The sequence below is a fragment of the Thermobia domestica genome, chromosome 6 (genome assembly GCF_964235325.1).
Source record: "Thermobia domestica chromosome 6, izTheDome1.hap1.1, whole genome shotgun sequence".
NCBI classification, from domain to species: domain Eukaryota; kingdom Metazoa; phylum Arthropoda; class Insecta; order Zygentoma; family Lepismatidae; genus Thermobia; species Thermobia domestica.
Window position 1 is genome coordinate 51768418 of NC_137459.1, and position 27985 is coordinate 51796402.

Below are 27985 nucleotides of genomic sequence, written 5' to 3' on the forward strand. Positions count from 1 at the left end.
ATTGACAATTTCAAAAGTAACAATTAACAAATACATGCTTATTTAGTCTAGCAATTTACAACATCAATAAAAAGTTTAGTTCCGTTAGATTTTAAATGTTAATAATTCTGTCGTTGATAAACGCAATTTAATAAAGGAATCGAATTTAGCGAATTAAGTTAAGAGTTCACACAATTATCACATCGCCACTTCACATCTAATCACACTTTTTATTTTTTTTAATCGTGCATTGTGTTGTTTGGCAGAAAAGAACGATAAATCGTTTTTCCAAAATAAAAAATAAACTTGTGTCAAAATTGACGTTCATAGTAATTCCAAGAAATAAGGATGATTCTGCATATCAAAGAAAAGATTGTGATTTCGTTGACATGTATGAAGAAAATTCGGCACGCCATAAGATTAAAATGCCATCTGCTCACCATATAAAAATCGAGACTAATTCGATAATGCTCAATACAACTAATGATTTCATTCTGAAACAAAGTTATTATTAGCTTAGGACTGGAAAAATAATTGGTATTCGCTTCCAGAAACGTAAGCATTGTAGGGTTACGAGAATAGGTGGCTACTATCTGCAAAAGAACTTATTTATAAAGCGTTGAAAACTATACAGTGTTGATCCAAGTTTTTCGAAGGTCTGAATCAAGGAAGTTGACTCACTAGTTCAAACATTCCTGAAAATAAATGGTCATTACACAACGAATTGTCCAAAACTATAGGTGGGAAAAATGTGTAATACTACACGTACTTACACATAAAATATGCGATCGTTTCCTACGATGCAAAACTAGAAACATGAAAAGGCCTACAACCATAGGCACTTATAAAATGTTTCTGTACAAAACTGAAATATAAACGTTAATATTCAGTAAAATACGCGTATGTTCCCTGGAACACAACGTACGTTTTCCACCTAGAAAAAGATGTGTAAACACACATAAATACAAATGCTTTCGTAGCATCGTAAAGATATGTCTCTGTAAGAAAAAATACATGAGACCTATGAAAAGAAAAACATGGGATACAAACATGAAAATATAGACAACAACATTACAACTTTCTGGTCGGCCTGAAACATCAGAATTAAATTCCCTACAAAACAGTTATGTTATTCCACGACAGTTAAACTTTCTTAGGCATCTTCGCTACAAAAATATTCAAAACGGTGGTATAAATACATTAAAATTCAGTCATCGAGCATATGAAATAATTGACAGAAAGTAATTTTCATAAAACGTTATGGCTTCATGCTGTTGAAAAGAAAAAAGAAAATAAGTTTATTTTTCGGCATCTATATCGATATTTCTAAGACGGCTGAAACCTCATAAATAATGGGCCATGTCGATTTTTGAAAAAAAAAATCATCCGTCCTTGGTGGTATGGCTGAAACCTAAAGATTTGTATTCCAAAACCTTTGGCCATGTTGATTTCTGGAAAGAAATCCTCCATATTGTTTGTTATGGCTGAAACCTGAAGAATCGTATTAAGAGACCTTCGGCCACGTTGATTTGTAAAAATCCTCCATAACGATAGCAATTTAGCTAATAAATTCCAAATAATTTTGGGACATACTGTGACTAAAATATAACTTTCTGAAAATTAATAACAAAAATTACAACACATTAGCATACAAGTACACAATGTAGTTACGATTCATAAATATTAAAATATTTACTGGGATCTGACAGAACAATAAAACATGCTGGAAAAAATCTAATCTAAGAATACACATGCTTGGTTACGGGTTACTATTAAGAAAGAAAAAACGATATTAAAGTTTCATATTCTACGAATGAGATTACATACTAAATTTCAATTACAAATATGCAAATATATATATATAAGTAACAACCAAAAATTTTTCTCATCCTGAGCATCTTGATAATTTTTTTCTAAAAAGAAAATTAAACGTCAATGTAAATCATATGTAATAACATTTAAGAATTTAGAAAGTGGGAAGGGATCCTAAAAAGAATTTGAAAATTTTAAAACACTTAATAAAAATATATTATAAGACCAAAATATCTTCCCACTGGCTGAGGTACGGAACTGCGCTACTAGTTCAAACCGTTTTTAGGTAAGTAAGGTTCCCCTACGTATGTAACGCAATTATGAATTTGGAAAGTGGGAAGGGATTCCAAAAAGAATTTAAAAATTTAAAACACTTAATAAAAATATATTATAAGGCCAAAATGTCTTCCCACTAGCTGAGGTACGGAACTGCGCTACTAGTTCAAACCGTTTTTAGATAAGTACGGTTCCCCTACGTATGATAATACATTAATTATTTACTAAAATCTTAAATTCAAACATCTAAAAAACATTAAGGTCTGCAACATCGATATATAGCTAAATGTATGAAATACGACGCTGAGCAAAGAAAAAGAAAAGGAATCAATCAGCTGTGTGTCGTCCGTTATTCATCGACATAAACAGGTGGTCGAAAATGCAGCGGCTATCTTATCAAAACAAGAAAAGGAAAAAACATAATAGCTGCTAGCTAAAAGCAAAACAAAGATTAAAAGAAATACGTCGCTTTCCTAGAAGAGAAATTTGTATCAACATACAAAGTCTTTGTCACCTTTTTTTTTTCTTTTTCTGTGATTACTATTTCTATGTTGATAACTGCCGTCTGTTTGTCTATTTCCATGACGGTTACCTCTACGTACAAATCTATTCTTGATGTTGTCACACTTGGTGCGGTTCATATCTAGTTTGTGATAACTCAGGTTACGTGACCATGATGTACGACTCCTTTTGTATCTGTTATTCTTATTGCAATAACTATAACCTCGTTTGTGCTTTTTCACTCTGTGGTTTGTGACAGCTGTTTTAGAGCGCTTGCGACCTCTGTCGTCTACAATCATAATTTCGTGATTTTCACTACTACTACTACTACTAATGATGTCATAGGATTCTGAATAAGCAAAGTCATTATCAGGTTTGTTACGAGGGTGGTTTCAGGACGTCTGTCTCTGGTTCAGACTCCGATGTTTTGTTTACACTAGGAATATCAATCACTGAGACTTAAATTCCGGTGTTTCGTATCCAGTAGAAACATCTGACTGTAACTGGAGTTCACATTCCGATGTTTTGGTTTCGGCGCTTTCTGTTCCTTGGTTCTTTTCCCGAAACATCTCCCGTAAAGCGTCTATCTTTTGCCCTAATAGGCTCTTTACCTCAGCAAAGGTCTTTCTATTTTTATCCAGTTTTCGTTCTAACCTAGCAAAATTCTCTCTATTTTCAGCACGGAACTCTTCATATTGCTTTTCTAATCTATCAAAATGCTTTTGAAAAAGTGAAGCTATCTTAGTAAACAAATCTGCTTCGTTGTGTGCCATCTTGAACAAACTATCACTAAAGCATGTGATTAGAATCATCTGAAAGAGATTTTTCTTCAAACTCCTGGTACTAAGCTGAAAAAGAAATGGTATATTAAAATATTTACCTTATAAGTATTCGAGCACCAACGGTCTCGATTCGGGTCGGTAGTTCGGACGGCATTTATTTGTAACCACCCGGGTGTCAAGTCCCTGTTCGGGCGCCATTTATTTATAACCACTCAGGGATCAAGTCGCTGATCGGGCTGCCATTTATTTGTAACCAACTTGAGTTCGGTGTTCATGGTTTTGTCCTCCGTGGTTCTGCCAATAAGTGTTCTCCTGAGATCAGAATTTACCTGGATAGGACGATGAAGGACCTCTCCAAGAAGGGGTTACAAATTGTTTCCAAATCACTCGTCGGTCTCAATGATGAGATGAGCATTAGGCGCCGAGAGGTTCGGATGTCTCGTCCCGAAATCCTCACGACGATCAGACGGTCATCCAGACCATAACGCACACAAACATCATTCACACAAACAACGAAAACACACTGGATTAAATAACACTATACTTATTTATTAGAATACTATTGTATAAAAAATAACGAAGAGAAATGAACACAACACTTAACACAGAATATGTGTAATAATATTCATCACTAAAATCACACTTTGCCTTTTTAATGCAATGTAGCCCTTTATATATATATATATATATATGAGATTATATCTGAAATTTCACTATGAATACTTTTCTCACACCATTGACACACTTGGGGGATTAGTGCTGGGGAAAGGATCGCCGGGGTAATCCCACGTAGTATTCTGGTTGCTACTCCAAACAGTCCTGAAGAGTCGACGTGAGTCTTCAGCGAAATAATTTCCGAAGTGGAATGCTGATGTTGGAGGGCGCGTTTATAACTTTTTGGAACACAAGGTTTATGAACCTGGGACTTCACTAGTTGGGCTAGCCGTAAGAAAACGTCCTTCACCGGCTAATAGCTTATGCCCCTTAACACAAAATCATACTTAATTCCCGACGCAACGTGCGTGGTGGCTGCACACAATACCGGAGTCAAACTCCCTGAGCGCCAAAACTCAAGGTACGAGCTGCAGTGGTCGACTGAAGAGTGTTGGCAGATCATTCTAAAAACCACTCAGTTAAATCACCTGCATGCACATGCAAACAGAATACGGAAAAGCATTTATGTTAATTTTAATCCACTGGTCACAATGCACGAGACATTGTGATAACTCGGGCGTGAGAAAGTACAGATAAGAAATTGCAAAAGCAATGTAGTTGGTGCCATTCTGGTGCTCGAAAATCTGGCCAGCTAGTATCTCCATAAAGGATTAAAGAAAGCACTTAATTCAGTTCCAAATAACTGCAGAATATATACTGTGCATAATAATAAGTCAGTGAGAAACACTGAAAAGGTTCGTAGTTCACTGAAATGTTCTCACCAAAAAGCAATGTTTTAAATATATATATATATATATATATATATATATATATATATATATATATATATATATGAAAAAGCAATGAAACAAAATCAAGAAAGATGAACAAACTCGAAAAAGTTTTGAAATTGCTTTTTTAAATCTTTACCTCAAACAAAAGTGCACAACTACAGTCGTAAAAAATGTGTACCGGTATATAGGCTATATTATATTTTTAATAAACAGTTATATATTATACATATGATATTTGTTTGTTTAACGTCCCACGTTTGTGCCAGAACGGTCAAAGAAGTCTTGGACCTACTGGTTATAGTGGAATCCGAACCACTTTTTTTGTTCAACTGTACCCCCAGTGGGAGTCGAATCCGGGATCACGCGCACCAAAGACTAGCGTGTTAGCCATTAGGCCAAACGGGATCCATATTATATCTGAGATGAAAGAAGTTACGTACTTTATTCTCTATTGGTAATTTCGTTTAAAGGTGAGAATTTTTCAAAATTAAATTTTAATTTTAATTTTTTTTTAATATCTGATATTGTCAAATAATATCGCCAGTCGGTATGTTTTAGGAAATATAGTGTGTGTGCAGTAATGGACGTAAACATCACTTTGGTTTTACATTTCTGATCTTTCGTTCATTTTGTCGTAAGATTTTTTTTTACTAGTTATACATTATAATGGCTTATATTGTGATTCTATATAATTTTATTTCATGCAAAAGTTTTACACATTTCGTGCTAGATATGACAAAATTTCTGTTAAGTTTGTGTAAGGGAAAGTTTAGTATTGATATTTTTGTTATTACATTATTTTCAGTATTTTCTTGAATAAATAGTGCATTTACCTTTGTAGTGATTTATATGGTTAAGGAGTACTGCAATATATTATATTTATATAAGATTTATATTCACAATTTATTTCTTTATATGTTACTGCTGTAGTTTAACTTCAAACCGTCGCTCTGGGTTCCTGTTAGTAGTACAGTACAATGTTTAAATGCAGTCATGAACAGTATTATGTATTAGAAAGTCTATCCATTTCATTCTCCTGTGCTTGATCTGTGCCCTTGAATGTGCAGGACAGTTCTTTTAAGACAAAAATCATAACATTCTTATTTCGGGGGAAAGCCACGGAATTCATGTTCGGGCAATCACTACCACGGAGAATAATCACGGAGCCACTAAACATCCTTGGAGTTCAGTTTGAATATTATACTTTTTTTTCTTTTCAATTTGCTGAATTAGCTGTATCTGATATAAACAGAAATGAAAGCAATATGAAAAAATTGCTTCCCTATATTTTGGCCCGCTTGGAACGCTGTGTGCCATATACTATTAAACATCACTTTATAATTAATTATTGTATTATTTTTAGCTACCAAGAAATGTACATATAAATATCATAATGTCTTTTGTTATTTGTTGACATTTTGTATTGTTCTTTATGCATGTATACTTTTTTTATGTATTTTTGCGTACACCGAGTCTGTCGTTTTTTTTTTAACAACTGCTGTCCCGCAATTGTTATTCAAAATATAAATGATTAGAGCAAATTGTACACTCTTTCGTTAAAATGAATGCCATCGTCAATACTAGTAAATCATAACACCGCCATGTCTCCGAAATGAAAGTGCGTATTTAATTTAAATCTACAAAAAGAATATGCTTTCATTTAAAAAAAAAAAAAAAAAAATCCCAAAATGGAATCTCGGAATCAGGTTTAACTACCCCCTCCAGTCCCGCATTCGTATGCGTCCGATTCTTGCAAAGTAAAATTCTGCTCACCTTCAGGCTACGCTTATCTTTCAGGAAGCGAACCTCCCCCCCTTCCCCTCAAACGATCCTTCTGGTTCCGTTAGTGTGTATTGGCCACTGTTGATTTTAATAGACGGTGTGCGTCAAGAGCTATATGTCACATGATCCCTTTCCCGTATATCCTTCTTGCGCTAATTCTAAAATGGCGGCTTTTCAGATGTCCGCCATGATTCACATTACTCCTATTCAGTGGAGCACTACTTGCATTCCTCATATCCACCATTTGAGCTCAATCTGTACTCGTTTCACAATTAACACCGCATTTCTAGACATTCTCTACGTTCTATTTTCGCACTTTGCTCTCATTTCTTTCTCACCGTGTATACTGTCTGCCACTAAGTACCCTGTTTTTCTCTGTTTCTTTTGGTGCTGAATCCAGTGCTAGAAATCATTATCAGGAATTCAAGTCACCAAATCGGAATTGTCCCTTGTCATATATCCAGTATATCTTCCAGCTGCACACTACACTTCACTTTCAACGCTAGAGTGGTCACAATGCTTCTTGTACAGCGGGGGACACTTCTAAATGGTACAGCCATATGGAGATTTACGGCTAAGGTGTACCATTTAGAAGTGTCCCCCGCTGTACAATGTCGCGCTGGTATTGGCACCATTCTTATTATCTCCATTCCCCATCTTGGTTCATTCAACGCGACTTCCCTCCCTCTTACTTCCACTTTCTCCTCCGTAACAGACTTCATAGGTATCCTTTTTACTCTTCAACGCTTATTTCTACTTCGAAAATGCACTACTTCTCTCTAATTGTGGTCAGGATGCTGGCCCGGCAATCATCTAATTTTCTCTTGTCCTCTCTGCCAGCAACACTACCTCTATTTTCTCTCCATACTCTATAAAAACTTTGTCGATTAATCTAAAACAGGTGAGAAACCAAGTAAGTTTTATAAGTAAAAGGAAGTAAAATAAATAAATAAATATTAATCGTCCATGTTTTAACACAGGAGGGAAACCAAAGGTAAAACCGAAAAAATTCTTTTGAATGTAAACAACCAAACAAACAAAGATATTTCCTTTAATAATGTTTTATTAGTAGTTGACATGTGACTTTGTGAATGTTGTATTTTATGTGTGTTATGTATTATGTGTGTGATTTGTAAATCATGCTATAACAAAGTTATTTCTTTGTTATGGTCAATAAAAAAAGAAGAAAATAGACCTGAGGTAGTTAGCCAGAACTCAGGTCTAAAAAAGCCCACCTCTTACCTAAATACGGAAGGATAATACAGCAAGACAGATAGATCTGGAAAATAGGACAGAAATTATTCAGAATGGGCAGTTGCATCTGCCGATAAGACCAAAATATTTGGCAAAGGCAGGGGTAGTGGAGGAAAAAAAATCTAAATATATTGGTTCTGGCACTTTTAAGTAGATTCTCTGATTTTTCCTTATCTCTGTCTATTCTTAACGCTTATTTTCTATGTTTACAACACGCCACTTTTTGTCCCATCTTATAACCATCTCTAAAGATTTATCTTGTTCATTCACCTTTGTCTTTTGAAGTTACCGATTGTAATTGCAGGAAGAGCGATCTTCACTGAGGCAAGAAGATAATGAAACGTGAGACAATGAATGTTGCGAGTTCCGACGACTTTACTGTATACTTTGCTGAAATCTACCTTCATTAAAGTTTATATTACTCATATCAGTTATTAACTATTTTTTTTATTATCAAACCTGTGTAACATAATGCTTTGTTTTAAACTACAAAATTACTAATTGGAGAAAACCAATCTAACGAGGTTTATGACTAAATCCCTACTTCGTACTATCCACTCGAGATATCTGATTGTACTAACAACTAACTCGCCACTTCATCAAGATGCTGAATGAATACCGAAAATACTAACCTGCAGGACCACATTTACGCACAAAATTTCTCTGACAGCGTTTTCTTCATACTCCAATTCTGGAAATTAGAGAAATCTGGAAGCAATTTCATAGTGGGCCGGGGAGAAAAAAAGTTAAATATGTTCCTGGTAACATCACTAGAAATTGGGCGTGTGTCCTCAAGTGTTCTACACCGACGCCTATTTAATGTAGATTAAATGACATCATTTATAAGATCAATGTCTTAGCGCTTTTCTGAACTTTCTGTCTTTTGATGTTATTCTATACCATGTATTTAGACAACACATTGAGAATAACTCCACTTCTCTTTTTTAATATTATTGACAAAACTAAAATAAAACTGTTTTCGGTTATAAGGATTTTGGTAGGCTAAATGTAATGTTAGTCATGGATGTGTTGTCACTACATTGGCTCTAATTGCAGATACTGATGGCTTCTCTACACACAGACACACATTCAATAGCTCTCAAGAATCGGGGTTACTACCAAAAAACAACCGAATGCCTTCAACGGGTATAGTATTCCGGATCTTATACACACAATATAAGCATAATAATAATTCATAAGCAAAATTTTATTACTTGTTAAGAGTCTTCATCCCGGCGAAATTAAAGTACCGCTAATTTTACAGTAATTATGTGATATCTTCAAATAGATAAAAGATAATTGAAATGTGGAACAAGAGCGCCCTAGACAATATTATTTTACATGAGAAACTGTTATCACGACTCACTTATCTGCTTTCGATTTCGAGCCATTTTGAAAATCGGCATTTATTTTCGCGTTTCTAAACAGCTAAAAACGGAAAGCCACTAGGTGAATTGTGATAACGGTACCTCACGCAAAATAATATTGTCTAGGGCGCTCTTGTTCCATATTTGAATTATCTTTGATCTATTTGAAGATATCACATAATGACTGTAAAATTAGCGGTATTTTAATTTCGCCGGGATGAAGACTCTTAACACACAGTTATTTTTGTGACACTCCCCTTACTGTGACACCTTTTAAATAACTTCTTTAAATGTATTTTTTCTCAACATATTGTTTTCCTATTTCATAAAACAAATTAATTATATCGCAACTTCCAAACCTACAAGTAATTGTTCTTTCCTACAATGATAAATTTACACTACCATACCGTGTGGTCACGGTCACCTGCGCCTGTCAAAACTTAATCAGTCTAGGGGCATATCGATCCGAAGTAAATGTTACTAATCTATGAGCGATCTGCCGTAATTCATCCTGATTTTCAAGCTATAAAAAAAAAAAAAAAAATCACGGTTTGTTCTGGTCACAAGATAGCCGAATTCACCTACAATAAGTATAAAATAAAAATCGTACGCACATTTTAATCAAAATATTCTAATTTGCATAGAAACTTATTTGTTGTAAACGAATAAATCAACTATGAAGTCCTATTTTGAAATCAAACTATGCAAGAGGAATCTGAGTTGAGTTGATTTTGAGTTTAACGTCATTTTCAGCAGCGAGGCTATACGAGACGGGACTTACTGATTAATGTGAAATCCGAACCACATGAGCTCCTGCAGGCAATCGAACCCGGGTCTCCCACGCCAAAGGTGCGTACGCTAACCGCTTAGCTACGAAGAAGCTCATAAAAGGAATTCGAATTTAAAAGTTTTTTTTATTATTATTATTAAATTAAATAAAGAAACAAGAGATGTTTTGAACCTGTACGGAAATTTTAGCAAGACGGAACAGCTAAAGGGAAACAAAAAAAGAACTTCAGGTAATATAAAAGGAAGTTATGAAAGAAAAAAATAAATCGAATGTAGCATAAATATCTTTTTTATTAGATTAGACTCTGCATCAACGCAACTGAAATACGTAACTTTTTCAGTACAATAAAACTACTTCATTGAATTATTACTATGCTAATAACAATTATATTCTTTGAACCAACTTATAATTATACCGTAATGTCACTAAAGACAAACTCTTTACAGAATTATCACTATAATTTGTAATTAACTAACGCACTAAAACAAACACTGTAATATAATGTTAATATTCGTATTTCTCTAACGTAAAAGCAAAAGTGACCAATATTTGCAGTGCATTATTCTTTAATAGTTTAACGTCACACCCAGTTATTTAAATTTCCTCCTGTTCATTACTTCGATAAGACATTGATGAAGATTATCTAATTGATTTAGTTTTGTACAGTCGGGAACAAAAGTTATGGCCACTGAAAGTTCCCAAAACATATTTTTATTTTGAAATGTACATCAGGGACAAAAACAAAACACAACTCCCAGTAACAGGGAAATACAATCATTATCACCAAAAGTATTTGCCGTCACTGAAAGGCTTACTTGCAGCAAATTTCAAATGTGAATTTAAACGAATTACAGTCCTTAGCTAATCTGTTCGCTTTGACGTAACAATTTCTCTTTTTAATCCCGTCCATAAATTTTAATATTTTTCTCTTTGCTTCTCTCCTTTTAACTATTCCTAATACAACAATTCTCAAATAATTCCGAACTACTTTATTTTCCTCGTTTTAAGAGGCCCCATCATGGCGAAATTAAAATGCCGCTAATTTTACAGTAATTATGTAATATCTTCAAATAGATAAAAGATAATCGAAAAGTTGAACAAGAGCTCCGTAGACAATATCATTTTACATGAGATAACGCTATCACGACTCACTCACCTGTTTTCAATTCCCGGCCATTTAGAAAATCGGCATTTATCTTCGCGTGTTGAAATAGCTGCAAACGGAAAACTACTAGGTGACTCGTGATAACTTTACCTCATGCAAAATAATAGTGTTTAGCGTGCTCTTGTTCCACATTTCGATTATATTTTATCTACTTGAAGATATCACATAGTTACTGTAAAATTAGCAGTGTTTTAATTTCGCAATGATTAAGCCTCTTAACTACTTCTAGTTTTGTTCTTTCCCTCTCTCCAATGTTGTTCACATTTCTTCATTAGTTTTCGTTCTACCAAAATATTTCTCCATTACTCTCCATATCCAGCGTTAAAAGCTTCAAGTCATTTTTCATTACTCTTTCGTAGTAAATGGACAAACCTAAGTACATTTTTTTTTCTTTTGACGTAAAAGAGAATATGGTTCTCTATACATTTTGGGAACAGCACTCAAGGTGATCCATGATAAAAAAAAAAAAAAAAAAATGTGTATGCTGGAAATAGTATAATGTTGCTTATCTGTGTGTATACACGCGGATGCTAATTGTTCCCGACTGTACTGACCAATACATACAATAAGGTTTTATTTATTTTCAAGGTCTCTCGACGTAATGGACAACCAACCAAAGTGGCTAGCATATTTCGAAATGAAAGACTGGAATTGATAAGTCACAATAATAACAATTGGAATATGTTGAGGAAACATAATCAATTATTATCTATTACAATATTTTGTCTGAAATAAGGTAACAATTTCAACTTAAAAAATAAAAAGAATATCACAAACCATTTTACAATAATTGGAAATGGTCGAAAAATATTCTATTGAAAACTAAATATTTATTGATTTTAATTTAAATAACAGATAGAAAAATATGTTGTAAGTCTCTCTTTTTAAAAGAAGATGTAGCGGGAAATAATTCATCGTCACTCAATAAAATGCATTATACACGTGCCAAATTTAGATATGCTTGACACGGAATACTTTAAGAAATGGTGGATAGTTACCCTATAGCATGATATTACATACATTTTCATTGTCAGGATTATCATGAACAGTATTGTATCCCCTTACAATCTTGTTATAATCCCTGATATATATATACATACATATATATATATATATATATATAACCCAAAATACAGGTAGTGGGTAAGTCTCCATACATCGCCTAAATATTCAATTTTTTCATTTCTGCATAGAGATGACTTCAAGCAGAGAACAACAAGTTAAGGTAATTCTGATGACTGTTTCGGGTATCAGTTGTATCGAAAACACTTAATGCCAAACACGTTCGCAGAATTGCCATAGCCCCTGACAGGCGCGAATCCAAGGGGGCCTGTAGGGGCTCTAGCCCTCCCCCCCCCCTTGACTCTCAGGTATACACTGGATGAAATGAGCTTCAATCCTGCTTTACACTGGATAAAGCTCAAACTACGGTTCAGTCCCTCCCTTGATCATATCCTGGCTCCGCCACTGACCCCTGATGCAGTACCGAAGCCGATTAAAAAGATTCGGAAAGTGGGAAGTGCTGATGATCAAACCAAGAAGCGAGAGATCGGACATGCTAGATAAATATACTCGCATCCACGATGATCTGCGGTGTATTTCGTGATCGGCGAGAAGTTGCGAAGAAGTGCATTAAATACACGGTATTAATATCGATCATACTTTGTAATGTGTAGTGAAAACAGCTTGTTTTTTTTTTCCTTATGTACGGAGAATTACACGAAACCTATATTTCAGTATCAGTAGTCATCAGATTTAATAAGTATGTAGTCACATTCCAAAGGAAATTCAGCTAGATAAGTAAACGAATATTATAATTAACATACAGTTTCCTGTTAATTACACACATGATCTAATTTAAAAAGTATATACTGAACGCAACTGTATATGTATGTTTCCCATTTATTTCTATTACCAACTGGAAGATCCAAAAGGTTAACATAAACTGTTCTAAACGTTAGCAAATATAAAAACCAAAGGTATTTCACGACACATTTACAGAGAACAGTCAATAATAAAAATTCATGCTCAACCGAAAACCACATACTTCTTAGCTTTCCTTCATAGCTATAATCTCATTCCTAATTTCTCAAATAATTACGAAGCCCTGTTCACGTCTTATTATGCACATTTATATTCAAATATATACTACTGCAAACAAAGTCATTATTGACATACTAATACAAATACATGGGAAAGCTACAACAAATATAGTATATTAAAAGCAGCATATTCTTTATACAACTCAATGAATATTTGGCACGAAATATATATTTTAAATAGCATAACAGCAAAATAAGTGTGAACTTGTAAACTTATTAACATATCTTCTTTCATATAAGATTCCCATTTATATTTCACCTCACATACAAAAATGAATAAAATTGCTATATTTCGCACCACTATGACGTTGCCCAAAATTGCACTCTCATAACCACTAACATATTTAAAATAATATTCATTTTTGCTTTTCTCCACTCTATGTTGTGTATACTATATACACGACACCACAAAACTATGGTAAGTGATTCTTTATGTCAAATAAAAAGGAAAAAAGATCTAACACACATGAGTCAAAAAACACTTCATTTCACAGACATGAGATTCAAATCCCTTCCCTAGCTGTAAAATTAAACGACCTAGCTCAGTTAGTTGAAGCAATTGTAGATAAATTACAAGTTCTGCCGAAATACTCTCGTTAAGGAGCTGTACCAAAAATCTTTAAGTTTTACGTCCCACGGTTATGCCGGTTAGGCTAAAGGAGACGGTGATGATGAGAGATGAGTGAAATGGTGGAATGACGAAAGAGCGAGGAAACGGGAGAACACCGAGAAAACCCACGAGCACGGTGTTTGTCCACCACAAAGTCCACACGGCGCGAGCTGGGATCGAACCAGGGACCCCAAGCACCGGAGGTGAACGCTCTACCACTGAGCCACCGCGCCCCCCAAGGAGCTGTACCGTATGTACATCACGGATTTTAGAAGATTAATTAATGCTGTAAATTCTTCCCATACTCAACCTTAACTTCTAAAATGTTTATACAGACACCCCACAGTTTGCAAACATTGACGTTTACATAGAATTTGTACTCGTTTGTCTGTAATTTCTCGAATCAGTTGAGCTACATTCCGTGGTTTTTACACAAGAAAACTTCACGTCTTACACTTTCTACAGCTTATAGCTCTGAAATAAGGCATTTTTTACTTAGTATTTATTAAATCTTTTTCTTCTTCTTTTATTTGATATAAAGAATCGCCTTCCGAAATTTGATTGTTATTTTTCGGTACCCTGTTATGTATGTTACTTCCAGATTTTAAAATATAGCAAAACTTTCTTTTTTTTCCACAATATCAATAACTAGTTTCTTCACAATGCATTAAGAGCTCAATATAAATGCATACAATTGTAAATAAGTTTATATATACAATGTAAACAATAAAGAATCGCAAACATACTTAATTGAAGCTTACCAGAAGAGTTTTAAAATAGTGGTATTAACATTTATTTACATCTTCTCTTTATTTAATCAACAATTTTTTTTTTCTGAAATAGATTTAATTACTAGTTAACAAGGAAGAAATTGTAATTGTCTTCTTTAGGTACCACGCACTGATCTATGAGAGTGTCGTTAAAGGTAAATAATAACTACTATTTGTTTTACATTAAACATTATTGGTAAATTTAACACATTAGTACAGCAATTTATGTACTGACATCAATGAAATTTCTATCTGACATCCTTTATAAACAATACAATAATGGTACTATTTGTACTAAAATAAGCTGTCCGACAAGCCATTTCAATAAGACCTCTTATAAGATCAATCCACGTTCGTACACGGAACCTTATATTGCTTATGATGTGCTAAAAGGTAAGCGGAACGAATAATACTATAAGACGTACATGCTTATAAATTAAGGATCAGAGGCGATTTTCATAACAGGGTGCACTACACATGTTATTTTGCAATGTTACACATGTTAATTATGTGTCCATTAACGACCGTTAATGTTAACTTCGCCAGCAAACGTACAATAGCGCTGGATGAGTCGAAAAAACTCGTGCTTGTTATGGAATACACATCTTATCTATTCTGGAGGCCGCTTAACACACACGTGGTGTTTAAGTAGGGAATATAGCCCACCAAAACTATCGTGACCACTTTGAACGAAGGAAGATCACAGGCAACTTGAGAAGCGTTAAACCCAGCGAAAGGAAGCCCAGGACATTCAGATTTGACAAAGCGTATACAAAAGATGTAGTAAAGGTTCCAGAAGCACAGGAATGTTAGCTGACGCTTAACAGCTACAGATAACCATTATTTGTTAATAACTGACTGATAATGCTCGCGCGTTACAGCACGGGAAATGCTAAAATTTCCCAGCAGCCCCGAATATATTATGGCATTTAGTAGCGCTACAGTTGCAGCAGCTTGGGTCATGTACTCGCTCACTATCACTGAAAGAGATCAGTTTGAGGATAGTGGTATTGTGATATAGACTGGTTTTAAGCAGGAACTCGTATATCTTTACATTGTTTGCCAGGAGTACTGGCAGATCTACCTCTATTGTCTTCAGCAATATTTTCTATAAGGACAGCAATGGGACTGGAGATAATTTTTATTGTAACGCTTGCCCGCACTAAGTCGAGCTTGGAAATGGTATCCGGATAAAGAAGATATCCGATGTTAAAAAGGATGACCAGATCATTAGATTTACACCCTCATTTCACACGCTTGCAATTTCCTTGAGACAATGTTTCTGGCTGTCAGGATCATCTCTCTCTCTCTCCTGAAGCTGCGAATGGCCTGGGAAAACGAGTAGTACTCCATTTCGTAATTGTCCACAGCAAGTTGTATATTTTAATACAGAATATGTCGCTATGTACCATGTGTCACTATCAGGAGAGATCATATGCTACGGTGTGATACACTATGTGACTCCAAGATACCTTTTCGTATCATTCAGAATAAAATGTTTCTTTAGTGAATGTTGCATGGTTTACAATGATTGTTCTCACCATCCCCCCTCCCCCGTCTTAAATAAATGCGCCCATTGAAATACCATCAGCCGAATGCATCGTGCTAAGATGCTTTAATTTATAAGCATGATGTATTGTTGATAGAATAAATGAAAGAGACTGTCATGTTCTCATAAAAAAAAGTAAAAAAAAAAAAAAGCAAAGGAGAAAAAGAAACGGAAAGAACTATAATAATAGAGCCCTTTCATAATAAGGATTTCTAATACTACTTTGTAACAGTCAAGAAAAACACAGATATTAGTTTAGTGAACTAAGCGTTAGGTATTAAATTGTACTGAAGACTGAATATAAATTTTAAGTCTTAATCTAAAGTCAAAACACTTGTGGAAAGATTCACTGATATAATGCCAATATTCAATTTAAAGTATCACTTGACGAAGTACAATGGTTATATTTAAAAGAGAATCTTTGTTGACTAGTTAGCAGTTGGTTGTTTGACTTTCGCATTATTTTACTTTTTTTCTTTTTTTTTTCTATCCACGATGGAATAACCGAATAATCTCAATTTTAGTTCGTTTTCGTATGAGTGGTTTGTGTTTTAAAAATACGCGTCAAAACGAACTTTGCTAAGGATTTTCCAACTTACTACCTTGAAAAGGACTGCTAACATCAAGAAATGTATCGTTGGACGTTCGAAAACGATTTATTAAGACTCTGGTATGGAGCGTGGCGCTTTACGGATCAAAGACGTGGGCACTGAGGAAAGCTGGAAGTATTTGAAATGTGGTGTTGGTGCAGAATGCTGCGCATATCATGGCCCGAAAGGAAAAGGAATCAAGACGTACTAAAGGAAGCTAATGAAGGACGACAGATCATGAAGATAATAGGAAAAAGAAGAAGCAGCATGTTTAGCCATCTTATTCGACACTTCGATTGGATCACTGTGTTGATAGAGGGTGAGGTAAAAGGAAAACCAGGAAGAAGAAGACCAAGGGTTGAATATCTAGATGCAGTTACGAAGGAGAGACCTTATCAAAGTATGAAACAGCTCTCCTAATGGATAGAAATGTTTTAAAATTGCTAAGTTGCCCACCAACCTATGGTTGAGGTGAGGAAGAAGAAGACTACCTTCAAACAACATTACTCATTTATCACTGAAGCTTATCGCCAAAATTTAATACGGTTTTTTTTTATTATTATTTTTTTTTCTTATTAACTGCAGACTCAACCCCTATTTATTGTGTTAAGTAATATAACTGAAAATACTTAAAGGTATACATCATACTGAAATATTTTCTTTCTTTACTTTATTTTTTTAATTTTTATTATTTTTTTTTCCTGCTCAATATTTGAATGCAGTGCGTGATACCATGAAGACTTCTTGCAAGTTTCGCAAATAATGCGAGAGAGTTTTAATAAAGTCAGAGCATCATGGACTCATAAACAGTTAACTTATATTTTGGTCCCAAGGAATAAATAACGCTTTCAATATGCATAGCTTCCAATTATTGTTATTTTACTTAAACTTGGCTAAAAACTATCTTTATAGAAGTTAAAATATTTCACGTAGTTTAATCGAAAGTCAACTGCTCTTCTACCTCCAACTCTGAAATCAACAATAGCACGATTTACGAACTTTTAATACTCCGTTTCACTTTCATAAAGATATCAGCGGCTGACATGAACTCTAACAGTGTGTGTGTGTAATTAAATGTGAACTTCCAAGTCTGGAGAACTTCGAATGCTATACAATATATATATTTAAAGCTGAAGAATACATCATGTTCATTCCATTTCAAAAATAAATAAATAAATAAATAAATAAATAAAAAATTTCGCACTTAATATTAATATCATGTCGTTGACAAACACTACAAGAAACACAAAAAATAAAAATACGTATTTGTCTCCTTGCATTAGAGATCATTTAATGAAGGGAAGTAGCTACAATTACTCAGGTAATAGTCCAGTAGGATACCATGTAAAATTTAAAATTTAACTATAGTGTCAGTCAAAAATAATGTTCATTCCATTGCATTGGTTTTTATATCCGTAGTTTTATTTCAAAGACAATCTTCCGTTATGACTAATTAGAAAGTATTTGCATTATTATTATTATTATTATAAGTGTAAGACACAAGTCAGGTTTATACAGAGCCCTACTGAGATATTAGTCTCCCGGTCATTGCTTTTTCAGTGGAATCTGGACTCTGCCTGACACAAGTCTTACAAACAAGATGGCGAAAGGTAACAATATTTACGTAAAAATACCAAAGTTCTCGAATTATAGAAGTTTTTTAAAATCGAAATTGCTAAGATGCCAGTACATCAATTAGCTTTTGCTCTAATGCTATTGCCTGTCCTTCATATTTGTTTCACTGGCTCAAAATGACAGTATTATGATCCATAAATTCGTCCTTACACACGGACATCTGGCGGAAGTTTTACAAGACAAATTCTCACTATAGAACATGAATTAGGAAACATATATTATATATATAAGGAAATACTCAGTACTTTTTGAATTTACACAACAAATATGCATAAGTAGTATTCATAACGTTGGATTTACTCTGATAGAAAAATAGTTCACAATTACTGACAAAAATATGGAAGCCAGTTATAGAACTACAAAATATAGGAATTTGCCTCTCATTATAGCACACAAGCTTTCGTTCACATACGTCACGAAACAGAATTATCTTTCCTTAAATTGTAATACAGAGAATTCTCGATAGTTTGGACCAAAAGAAGAAGGAGTCCAAATTACGAAATCAAAAAATGGTACCTAAGGATGAAAAGCTCTTTTGTCTTCAATTACAATATGATTATATATTAGGACATAAATACACTACAGTATTTTAATAGATTTTCAGTGTTTTAATTTAGAGATCACACACATGTCCAGGTGATTACTTTGTAATATGGCGCCCTCTCCATGCCGGCTTCGAGATACTTAACGAAGATACTCCGGTCTAAGCGTTCAATTCACTACAACGTAAAATCTTGGAAGGGTAAGGGAGATGGCATGGCAAATAGTGCTACGTTGCATCATCTGTACCAACAGCAAGCGGCTTGTGTACACCATACTTGAAATTGTAAACTCGTCACGTGGAGTGCGTGTTACTAACTCAAGTTGCATTTCCGGATAAAAACTGTTTAAGTCCAGGATATCGAAGTCCGAGTTATCGAGAATTCTCTGTATATTCTCACATACTAATATGAAGAGATGGGGAGAGGGTAAAGGTTTGACCTGAGAAACCCGAGTTGTTTCATAATTCCTTCAATCCCAAATATTATCTTGCATATACAACTTTTGTTAGTAATATAACATGTTAATGCAAGTGAGTCTCTTGACATACAACTTACACTTGCACATTAAACCGACAACAATAAACATTTACTAAATGTAACTTTTACACAGGTACCTGATATGCACAGTTATCTAATAACGTGTGCAAAATCACAAATTAAGTCGTGCTTACAAATATTGCAGAAACTTGATCAGTGCTTTGTAGGACGAAAGCTGTTATATATGACTTTTAAGTTCGCTAAAGCACAACTCACAGAATGAAGCATCTCAGAAGTATGTTATTAAATATATTACTAATTCTCTCATATAATATATTTACTAATATTAAAACTCTAAAAATAATAATATTAATAATAATGATACTTAGAATACAGTTGCACTCCTAGTGATCTCAAACGAAAGGTACCACTGGCAACAAAAACAAACTATATATTTTTTTTTTCTCAAGAACCTGCTGTCTTAAGTGAAACTAAATACTATCCTACAAAATGTCAACTGACTTTCTCTGCTTCTAATGCACGAGTTTAAAGCTCCTTTAAAAGTGCTCCCAATAACCGTATCTATTTCTTCCGTTATGTTATATACAGCCATACTAGCAGAACTTCAATAAGTATCTTGCATGGGAGAATAAAAGATGCGCCTCCGCCCCCACAATCTGTTGAATTTTCCTGAAAGAAGACAAGTGAATACACCTTACTAAAAATCAAAGTTAGCAAAATTTTAAAACAACTCAATTAGGCTTAGAACCAATTAAGCAGCCTTTGGTTTATTTATTTTAATGTTTATGCACGAGTATTTATTTATTTTGAGTTTCAACGTCCCATGATTAGGTACAGCCAGCGAAAAAAGTTCATTTTGTTTGATTAAATTACTTTCGTAAATAACTTCAGAATGGAAGGTCAGTTTGAGTACGGTTTCCAATAAATTAAAAAGAATGTAATATTCTCTACGTTCCAGTCATGCCATCCATACCACCATTGAACGTTCCAGCCATACCATGGGCAGAGTTAGGAACTGTCTCCTGGGGGGGGGGCAGACCTTTTGTCTGCTGAGGGGGGAGCACGGCAAATACAAATGAGAATTGAAGGATCTTATAGGTGTCATTTTTATTTTTTGTCAAAAGTTGGGGGCAATGCCCCCCTATGCCCCCCCCCCCATAGCTCCGCCTATGAGCCATACCACCGTTATTTTCAAAATAAATTTTACTAAACGGAAAGAACTTTTGTCGCTGCCTGTACTAAGACTAAAGGAAATGACGATGGAAAGATAAATGATAATGGTGTAACGATAAAAGTGGAAGGAAATGGAAGAATTCCAAGAAACGCACCGATGTTTGTTTACCACATATCCTACTTGGCTGGAGCTGGGTTTGACCGAGAGAGCCTACGCTACACAAGGCTACCTTAATTGTTTAATTTATTGTCCTGTATGCTATGCACGATCACTTTAGTGGTTTATTTATTTATTTTTGTCTTGCTTAGCACGGACAACCCTAGTAGTTTAGCCTCTCAGCGAGGTTAAGGCTATTTAGACCTTCTCTTATAGCTAACTAACAGTAACTTCCAGATTACCATGGTTAACGATAGATAAAATTAGTTACTTACCATAATTATGACAATAAAAATTTTAAAAATACAACAAACAACGAAAACTGAAAGAAAAAGAAAAAAAACACATATAAAGTATATACTCCAATAAATCGGAAGTGCTGCGCAGGGACCAGTGTCCATACGTGTAGTTACAGACATTTAAAGTGTCTGGGATTTTTCACGGTGTCCATTGCTAGGCTCTCTTTGACTTCCCTCGATAGACATTGCGGCTGAAATAGTGAAAACGTCGCGTATGCTGGCTAAATGGCATGGCATTATCTTCTTCGATGAAATTCACTTCTGTCTGCAGCAGCATGGTGGTAGCATGAGTGTCTGGTGGGATCGCAACGACACACTGTGTGAGGCATGAATTTTACATCGTCACACCGATTCCGATCCGGGAGTTGTAATACAGGATGCCATACGGGGTTCCGTTTCCGCTCGTGTCTAATAACATTTAAGCCATCCTGACACGGTTTTCAAGTCCCACTTCTACAGATTTCGAGTGGAGCCATTTTCTATAGGACAATGGTGCGACTGGATGTGTTACATAACGCTCAACGATTCCTAGCAAGCACCATTGCCTCCTTGTGTCCTTGCCCGCCCATTCACATCATCTCTCGCTTATTAAACACATCTGGTCCATGAATGCATAACTCGCACAATAAATAAAACATTTCATCAAATGTGTTTTTTACTATGTGGTAACATTAATATTGTAAAAACTATTACTTTCAAATAGGCAAAGATCGAAAAGATTGCAACTCAAGTTAATATACTCATCGTTTCAAGAAGAATTACGGAAGATGGCATTGGGCACATTATAAATATACTGTAACTGAAAACATTAAATAGAATAAAGCCATTGGTGAATGTTCCTGAAAATTCACGGACACAATATAAATGAAACTTACCCGTTCGTCATGAGCATAACATACATCTGGTCTCTTTCTAAATGGCTTGGCTATTACGCATACATCTGGTCCACGATCTGAAAGAAACAGAAAATACAAATTTGAGCAGTAATGTTCAAAAATGTTGGTACCACAATACTAGAAAAGTCAACTGCCACATTACTATTGCATTTGTTTATATTACTTATAATGTTGTACTAAATTTTCTAATACAATAGTTTCAGAAAAAAATTATCTGCAACAATTTAATCTTATTCTCTGGAACTTTACAGATTTAACCTAAAATAATTTCAAAACAGCATATATATCTTTAAGTTTTACGTCACACGGTTATGTCGGCTAGGCTAAATGAGACGGTAATTATGAGAAATGAATGAAATGGTGGAATGAAGAAAGTGGGAGGAAATAGGAGTATCCCGAGAAAACCCAGGCACATGGTGTTTATCCACCACAAAGCTGGATCGAACCGAGGACCCCATACAACAGAGATGAACTCTCTACCACTGAGCCATCGCGGTCCCTCCAAAACAGTCTAGTTCACTAATTCCCAAGTAAATGAGGACCATATTTAACAATGGTTAAATAAGAATACTTTTAGAAAATAATGACCGACTTTTCCTTTAATAGCTGGATACTAATTGAAACAAATGTTAAACCACGTACACGGAAATTCTACAAGAAAAATATATATAAGGAAACAAACTTCATTTATAATGTCAAGACGATAGATATTTTATAATTAAATTGATGTAGTTTGGAATTATTGTTAATTCTTGAAATCTAACTTCAGTCTTATTTTCGTTCATAAGATATGTGCTAACATAACATTATGTGTATACTTTAGATTCTATGCATGCTGTAATAAAAACAAATCCTTGTAATGTTATGTAACGAATTTGTTAACATACACACTTTCGGCCGGACAATCAGGATATCAGGATATCAGGATAGTGACATTATTTCGTGTCATCATGTTTGAATCGAGGTTAGGAGAATTTGGATGATTAAGATCTTTCAAGATCTAGGACACACGTAGGTGAAAATTGGCGCGAGTGCTGAAACCATATCTCCAGAATGTCAGCAGTTTTGGTCGTATAAAAACTTGAGTTTATTTATCGAGAGAAGAGAATTTTACCGAGAGTTAGGTACAGAAGGCCGTTACAAGTAGAAGAAATTGGACTTAGAAATTATAGTACTACCTGAACCAACGACAATACGAGATACGACCAACTACTGTCTCTGGAAGTGCGGATTTCCAGTGCTTGGGCTGAACATCTCCCATTAAACAACCAAGATATGTGTTACAACCAAAATACTGTGCTAACACGATTCGTGTACACGATTTACACACAAGATAATTTCATACTGAGTTCGCATTACACAACAACATATAACACACCAAATTAATGAATTATCTAAATACACATGGTCAAACTCAACGTCTTCTTTATCATTTCTGATTGGGCTCTGGTTGGCCCTTAATCAATACAACCAGTGGTGGATCATCCCCATTACCTCTTGCAATATGTATGCGTTAGATGTATCATTAAATAAAGGTTAGTCAATGCTAACTGGAACGATCTCGGGAGCTCTGAGTGCTCTACATGGTTTATTCAGTATTTAATTTAAGACAAATCAACCCAGATTCGCAATAATTATAAAAATTATTTAACGAATTTCCGCAACGTGAGTCCACGTAAGTAATAACACCTTCCAGATGCTGCTATTTCAACTATTAAAAATTCATCCCTTAATCCCTGAAACATTTGACAAAATCAAGTTCAAACTTGCTGCATAAATGTACGAGCTACAAAAATCCTAAGTTCAATTTTTCAAAACCATCAGTTTAAGCACTTCGAACTTTTCTACATTATTTCCTCGAAGAAAAAGAAGGAAGAAAGAAAAAAATGGTGATTTGCGCACATTAATAATATTTTAATGGTTTTCAAACTTCTTACCTTCTTCAGGAAGCTGATTGAGTGGATGAACATATTCACTGCAATGACAAGGTTTCCCTGTGACAACCAACAACAAGTTCACATTTGTCAGAAACGAAACTTCAATTTGACGATTGCAGTCGTCACACGTGAATTGTCCATGGAATCTCTTTGTTCCTCTTTGGTAATACCACGTGGACTTCGTAACGCAGCCATGATTTCTCTTGAACGGCTGACTATTGTTGAAACTTGACGGGTCCCAACCAAATTCTGTCACCGCCTCGGTGGGTAGTGGTAAAGCCCACAGTAGGAAACTACAAAGGAAGTGAATTTACATAATCAAAACTTTTTACGTTAAAATGTAGGTGCTGATATATTGTGACAGGCAAGATAGCTTTACAGAGTATACCCTTGTTTTACAATATAGGTGTAAATCCATTTATTGTAAGTACTATCGAATTAGGATACTGATTTTTCTTGATTCAGAAAGCGACAACTAGGAAAACATTGCATTGTCCTTCAGGTTAGAGGAGGCAGACAAAAAGTTGAAGTGCGTGATTATGGAAACACTGTTGTTAAGGAAATGTGGGGAGAAAAGAGGAATTCTCGAGAAAGCCCATGAAACATTGTTACAAACCATGAACTCACACGGCCTGTGATTAAATCTAGATCTCCTGAACTAGAAATGAACGATACTCTTGTACTAAGTCACTATATCCCTATTTTCTTAATTCGTGTAAGGTTAAATAATAATAATAATAATAATAATAATAATAATAATAATAATGATGATGATGATGATGATGATGATGATGATGATGATGATGATGATGATGATGATGATGATGATGATGATGATGATGATGATGATGATGATGATGATGATGATGATGATGATGATGATGATGATGATGATGATGATGATGATGATGATGATGATGATGATGATGATGATGATGATGATGATGATGATGATGATGATGATGATGATGATGATGATGATGATGATGATGATGATGATGATGATGATGATGATGATGATGATGATGATGATGATGATGATGATGATGATGATGATGATGATGATGATGATGATGATGATGATGATGATGATGATGTTGTTGTTGTTGTTGTTGTTGTTGTTGTTGTTGTTGTTGTTGTTGTTGTTATTATTATTATTATTATTATTATTATATTCAAGGAAATCATACGACATGGGACGCTGATTGAGTTAATTTTGGACCCTCAGACGTAACTACTGTGTACGGTTAAAAATGCGAATTAGAAGCCCTTTTGATTTAATATTTCACAGGATGGTACCACTACTCATTTCCTTGAATACAACACGTAATGTTGGTAATTATTAACCTTTCCATTTTTGAATACTAAGTTAAAATTAGCTTAGACGGTTTCTAATGAAAAATTACGTAGGGCCCAAAATAATGTAATAAACTTTCTTGTTATTCGACATTCTATGGTTCTCCTGACGTTAATTTCTTGAAATGGATTCTGAGTAACTTCCAGTTATCACGACAGGCTGCTGGTCGAGAAGCGGGTTTCATTATCTCCTTCCCCTCCATACTGCCTCAGTAGAATGACTGTGCAAGAACCACTTTAATATTGAACGTTAGGAATTCCGTAACCATAACATGTACAATTTGTTTGTTACATCTCCAAGTATATTCAGGAAAATTTGGAAGCCATTTTGAGACTTCTTCATTGTGAATGTCCCTTGTTAGATATGGTGACCATACGCTGCAGATTCTGAAGGAAAAATTTCAAGTTAGAAATGAAATGAAATCTTTAAGTTTAACGTCCCACGGTTATGCCGGTTAGGCTAAAGGAGACGGTGATAATGAGAAATGAGTGAAATGGTGGAATGAAGAAAGTGGGAGGAAACGGGAGAACACCGAGAAAACCCACGAGCACGGTGTTTGTCCACCACAAAGTCCACACGGCGAATTTCAAGTTAGAGTAACAGCCAGATGGACATACTACAGCATAACTACAAATTTACTATTCTTAATTAAAATTCTTGGTATTTGGAAATTTAAATCTGTATAATTTCTTTCGCTAAAGTTTCACTCCAAACCTAGTTTAGATTTCCTTGGTTTGTTCTGTGAGATAGATTTTTCACAAGAATATAGAACGATTCAAAAATGTTGCTCTCAATTTTTGTAATCTAAAACTTATACAAGACATCGCCTTTGAAATTTAATGTTTGTGTTCAAATAAATGCTTTGAAAACCCACAAATAGTGTGATTTTCTTTCAAATATATTAAATGCTTTTTAATCGCTGCTTTGATGTTACGTGTTATTATATGGACGTGCTGCTACATTCACAACTGATCTTGTAAACTTCGGTTTGCATACTTGTTTCAATAAAGTATTTTTTTATGCACTTTGCTAATGACACGACAATACTAATAGGCGACTTTACGACCGATTTTTAATTGTATTTTTAAAATGCATTTTAAAATAATTTATATTTCGAAAATGCAATTAAGTCATTTGATAATTAATTTAGCAATGACTTTTTAATTTCTATGTGTTGTATTGTTTTACCACAGGTAAAACATTTCATGCCAAAAAGATAGAAGATGAAAATATACCAAACCACAATTTTAACTGTATTGGGTGCGACAACCGGGTACTTTTTAAATTTACTTATTTAACAATCACCAGATACAGCTCAGAGGCTACATTTTACACTGGATATCTAACAACAACAATAACAATGGGAAGGGTTTGGGGAGATATTAGCCAGGGCCTGTTTAGCAGGTACCATCCCGGCATTTTTCTGGTAAGACTAAGGCAAATCCACTTGAGTTACCAAAATAAGCAAAGTTACACATGACTCGAATCCCCAAAACAGATCCAAGCTATTGAATATAATCTAAGTAGATCGAGTGAAATGTCTAAAGAAAGACACCCGAAATGTGTGGAGATTTCCATTTATGAAGCCACTTGGTAACTTAAGGAAAATAATACAAAATTGAATTGCAGGTTATAAAAAATATAATTTGGTTGGATTGGTACTAAACTGAATCCAGATTGGTTTTGTTTTCACGAAGAACTTTCAATACTGGACTTAAAATTTTGTTTAATGCAGAGATAGAGAAGAGTTCATATTTCTTTCCATATCCTTTCATTTACAGGGTCGTATCCAGAAGTAGTAGAACTAATTTTTCCCGCGCGCGCGGAACAATGTGGGAGAAGGGGAGGTTTGCAAGGCCGGATGTTATGGAGGGGAAACTTGGGAACAGGTGTCGATCGGCGGCTGTCGCCTGCGTGCGTTAGTTGAGTGTGGACCACTGTGTTAGTGACCTCCTGTTGTGACGCCTCGTCGTCAGTTGCGATGGAGCGAAATTTGGGGCAGCGATACGCCATCAAGTTTTGCGTCAAACTGGGAAAATCAGCGACCGAAACCAAGGACATGCTTACGCAGGCCTACAAGGAGGATACCATGAGCCGCACAATCACTCCGCAAAAAGAAGTCCAGAATGTCGAAATCGAAAGTGAAATCGATGTTGATTGCATTTTTTGACCGTCGTGGCATTGTCCATAAGGAGTTTGTACCTCCTGGACAGAGTGTAAATGCAAGATTTTACGTGGAAATGCTCACACGGTTGCGAAATCGGATCACACGCGTGCGACCAGACCTGGTGGGGTAATGGAAGCTCCACCATGTCAACGCGCCGTGCCACGGCGCGTGGATTGTGAAGGATCTCCTAACCAAATTCGGCGTTTCCACGTTGCCTCACTCCCCCCCCCCCCTAAAGCCCTGATGCGGCATCGCCGGACTTCTTCCTGTTCCCCCTATCAAGAGGCAGCTCAAGGGGCATCGTTTCGACTCGGTGTAAGCGGTCCAAGCGGCGACGACGAGGGCGCTGAACGGCATCCCGGAGGACGACTTCCAGAAGGCTAGAAGTGTGTGAATGTCCAAGGGGTCTATTTTGAAGAGTATGAAGTCGATGTACCAAAATGTTCAATAATTAAAAAAAAAAAAAAAAAAATATTCCTACTACTTCTGGATACGACCCTGTATATAAGAAGATAAAAATAAATCAATACAGAATGGAAAATTTCTT

At 35.1% G+C, this 27985-nt stretch overlaps 1 protein-coding gene across 4 annotated transcripts in view; it reads right to left on the reverse strand.

Annotated features, from left to right (window-relative positions):
- Positions 1-13042: 13042 nt before the first annotated feature.
- LOC145687984 (voltage-dependent calcium channel subunit alpha-2/delta-2-like) overlaps positions 13043-27985 on the reverse strand; it is a 152711-nt gene continuing 137768 nt past the window's right edge. For all 4 annotated transcript variants that reach the window (XM_081761628.1, XM_081761627.1, XM_081761630.1 and 1 more), the window contains 3 exons: positions 23915-24207; positions 21957-22033; positions 13043-20121 (listed from right to left, as the gene is read on the reverse strand). In XM_081761628.1, the coding sequence (XP_081617754.1) occupies positions 20026-20121; positions 21957-22033; positions 23915-24207 (466 nt within the window). In that variant the 3' untranslated portion in view covers positions 13043-20025. The remainder of the gene's footprint in view (positions 20122-21956; positions 22034-23914; positions 24208-27985) is intronic.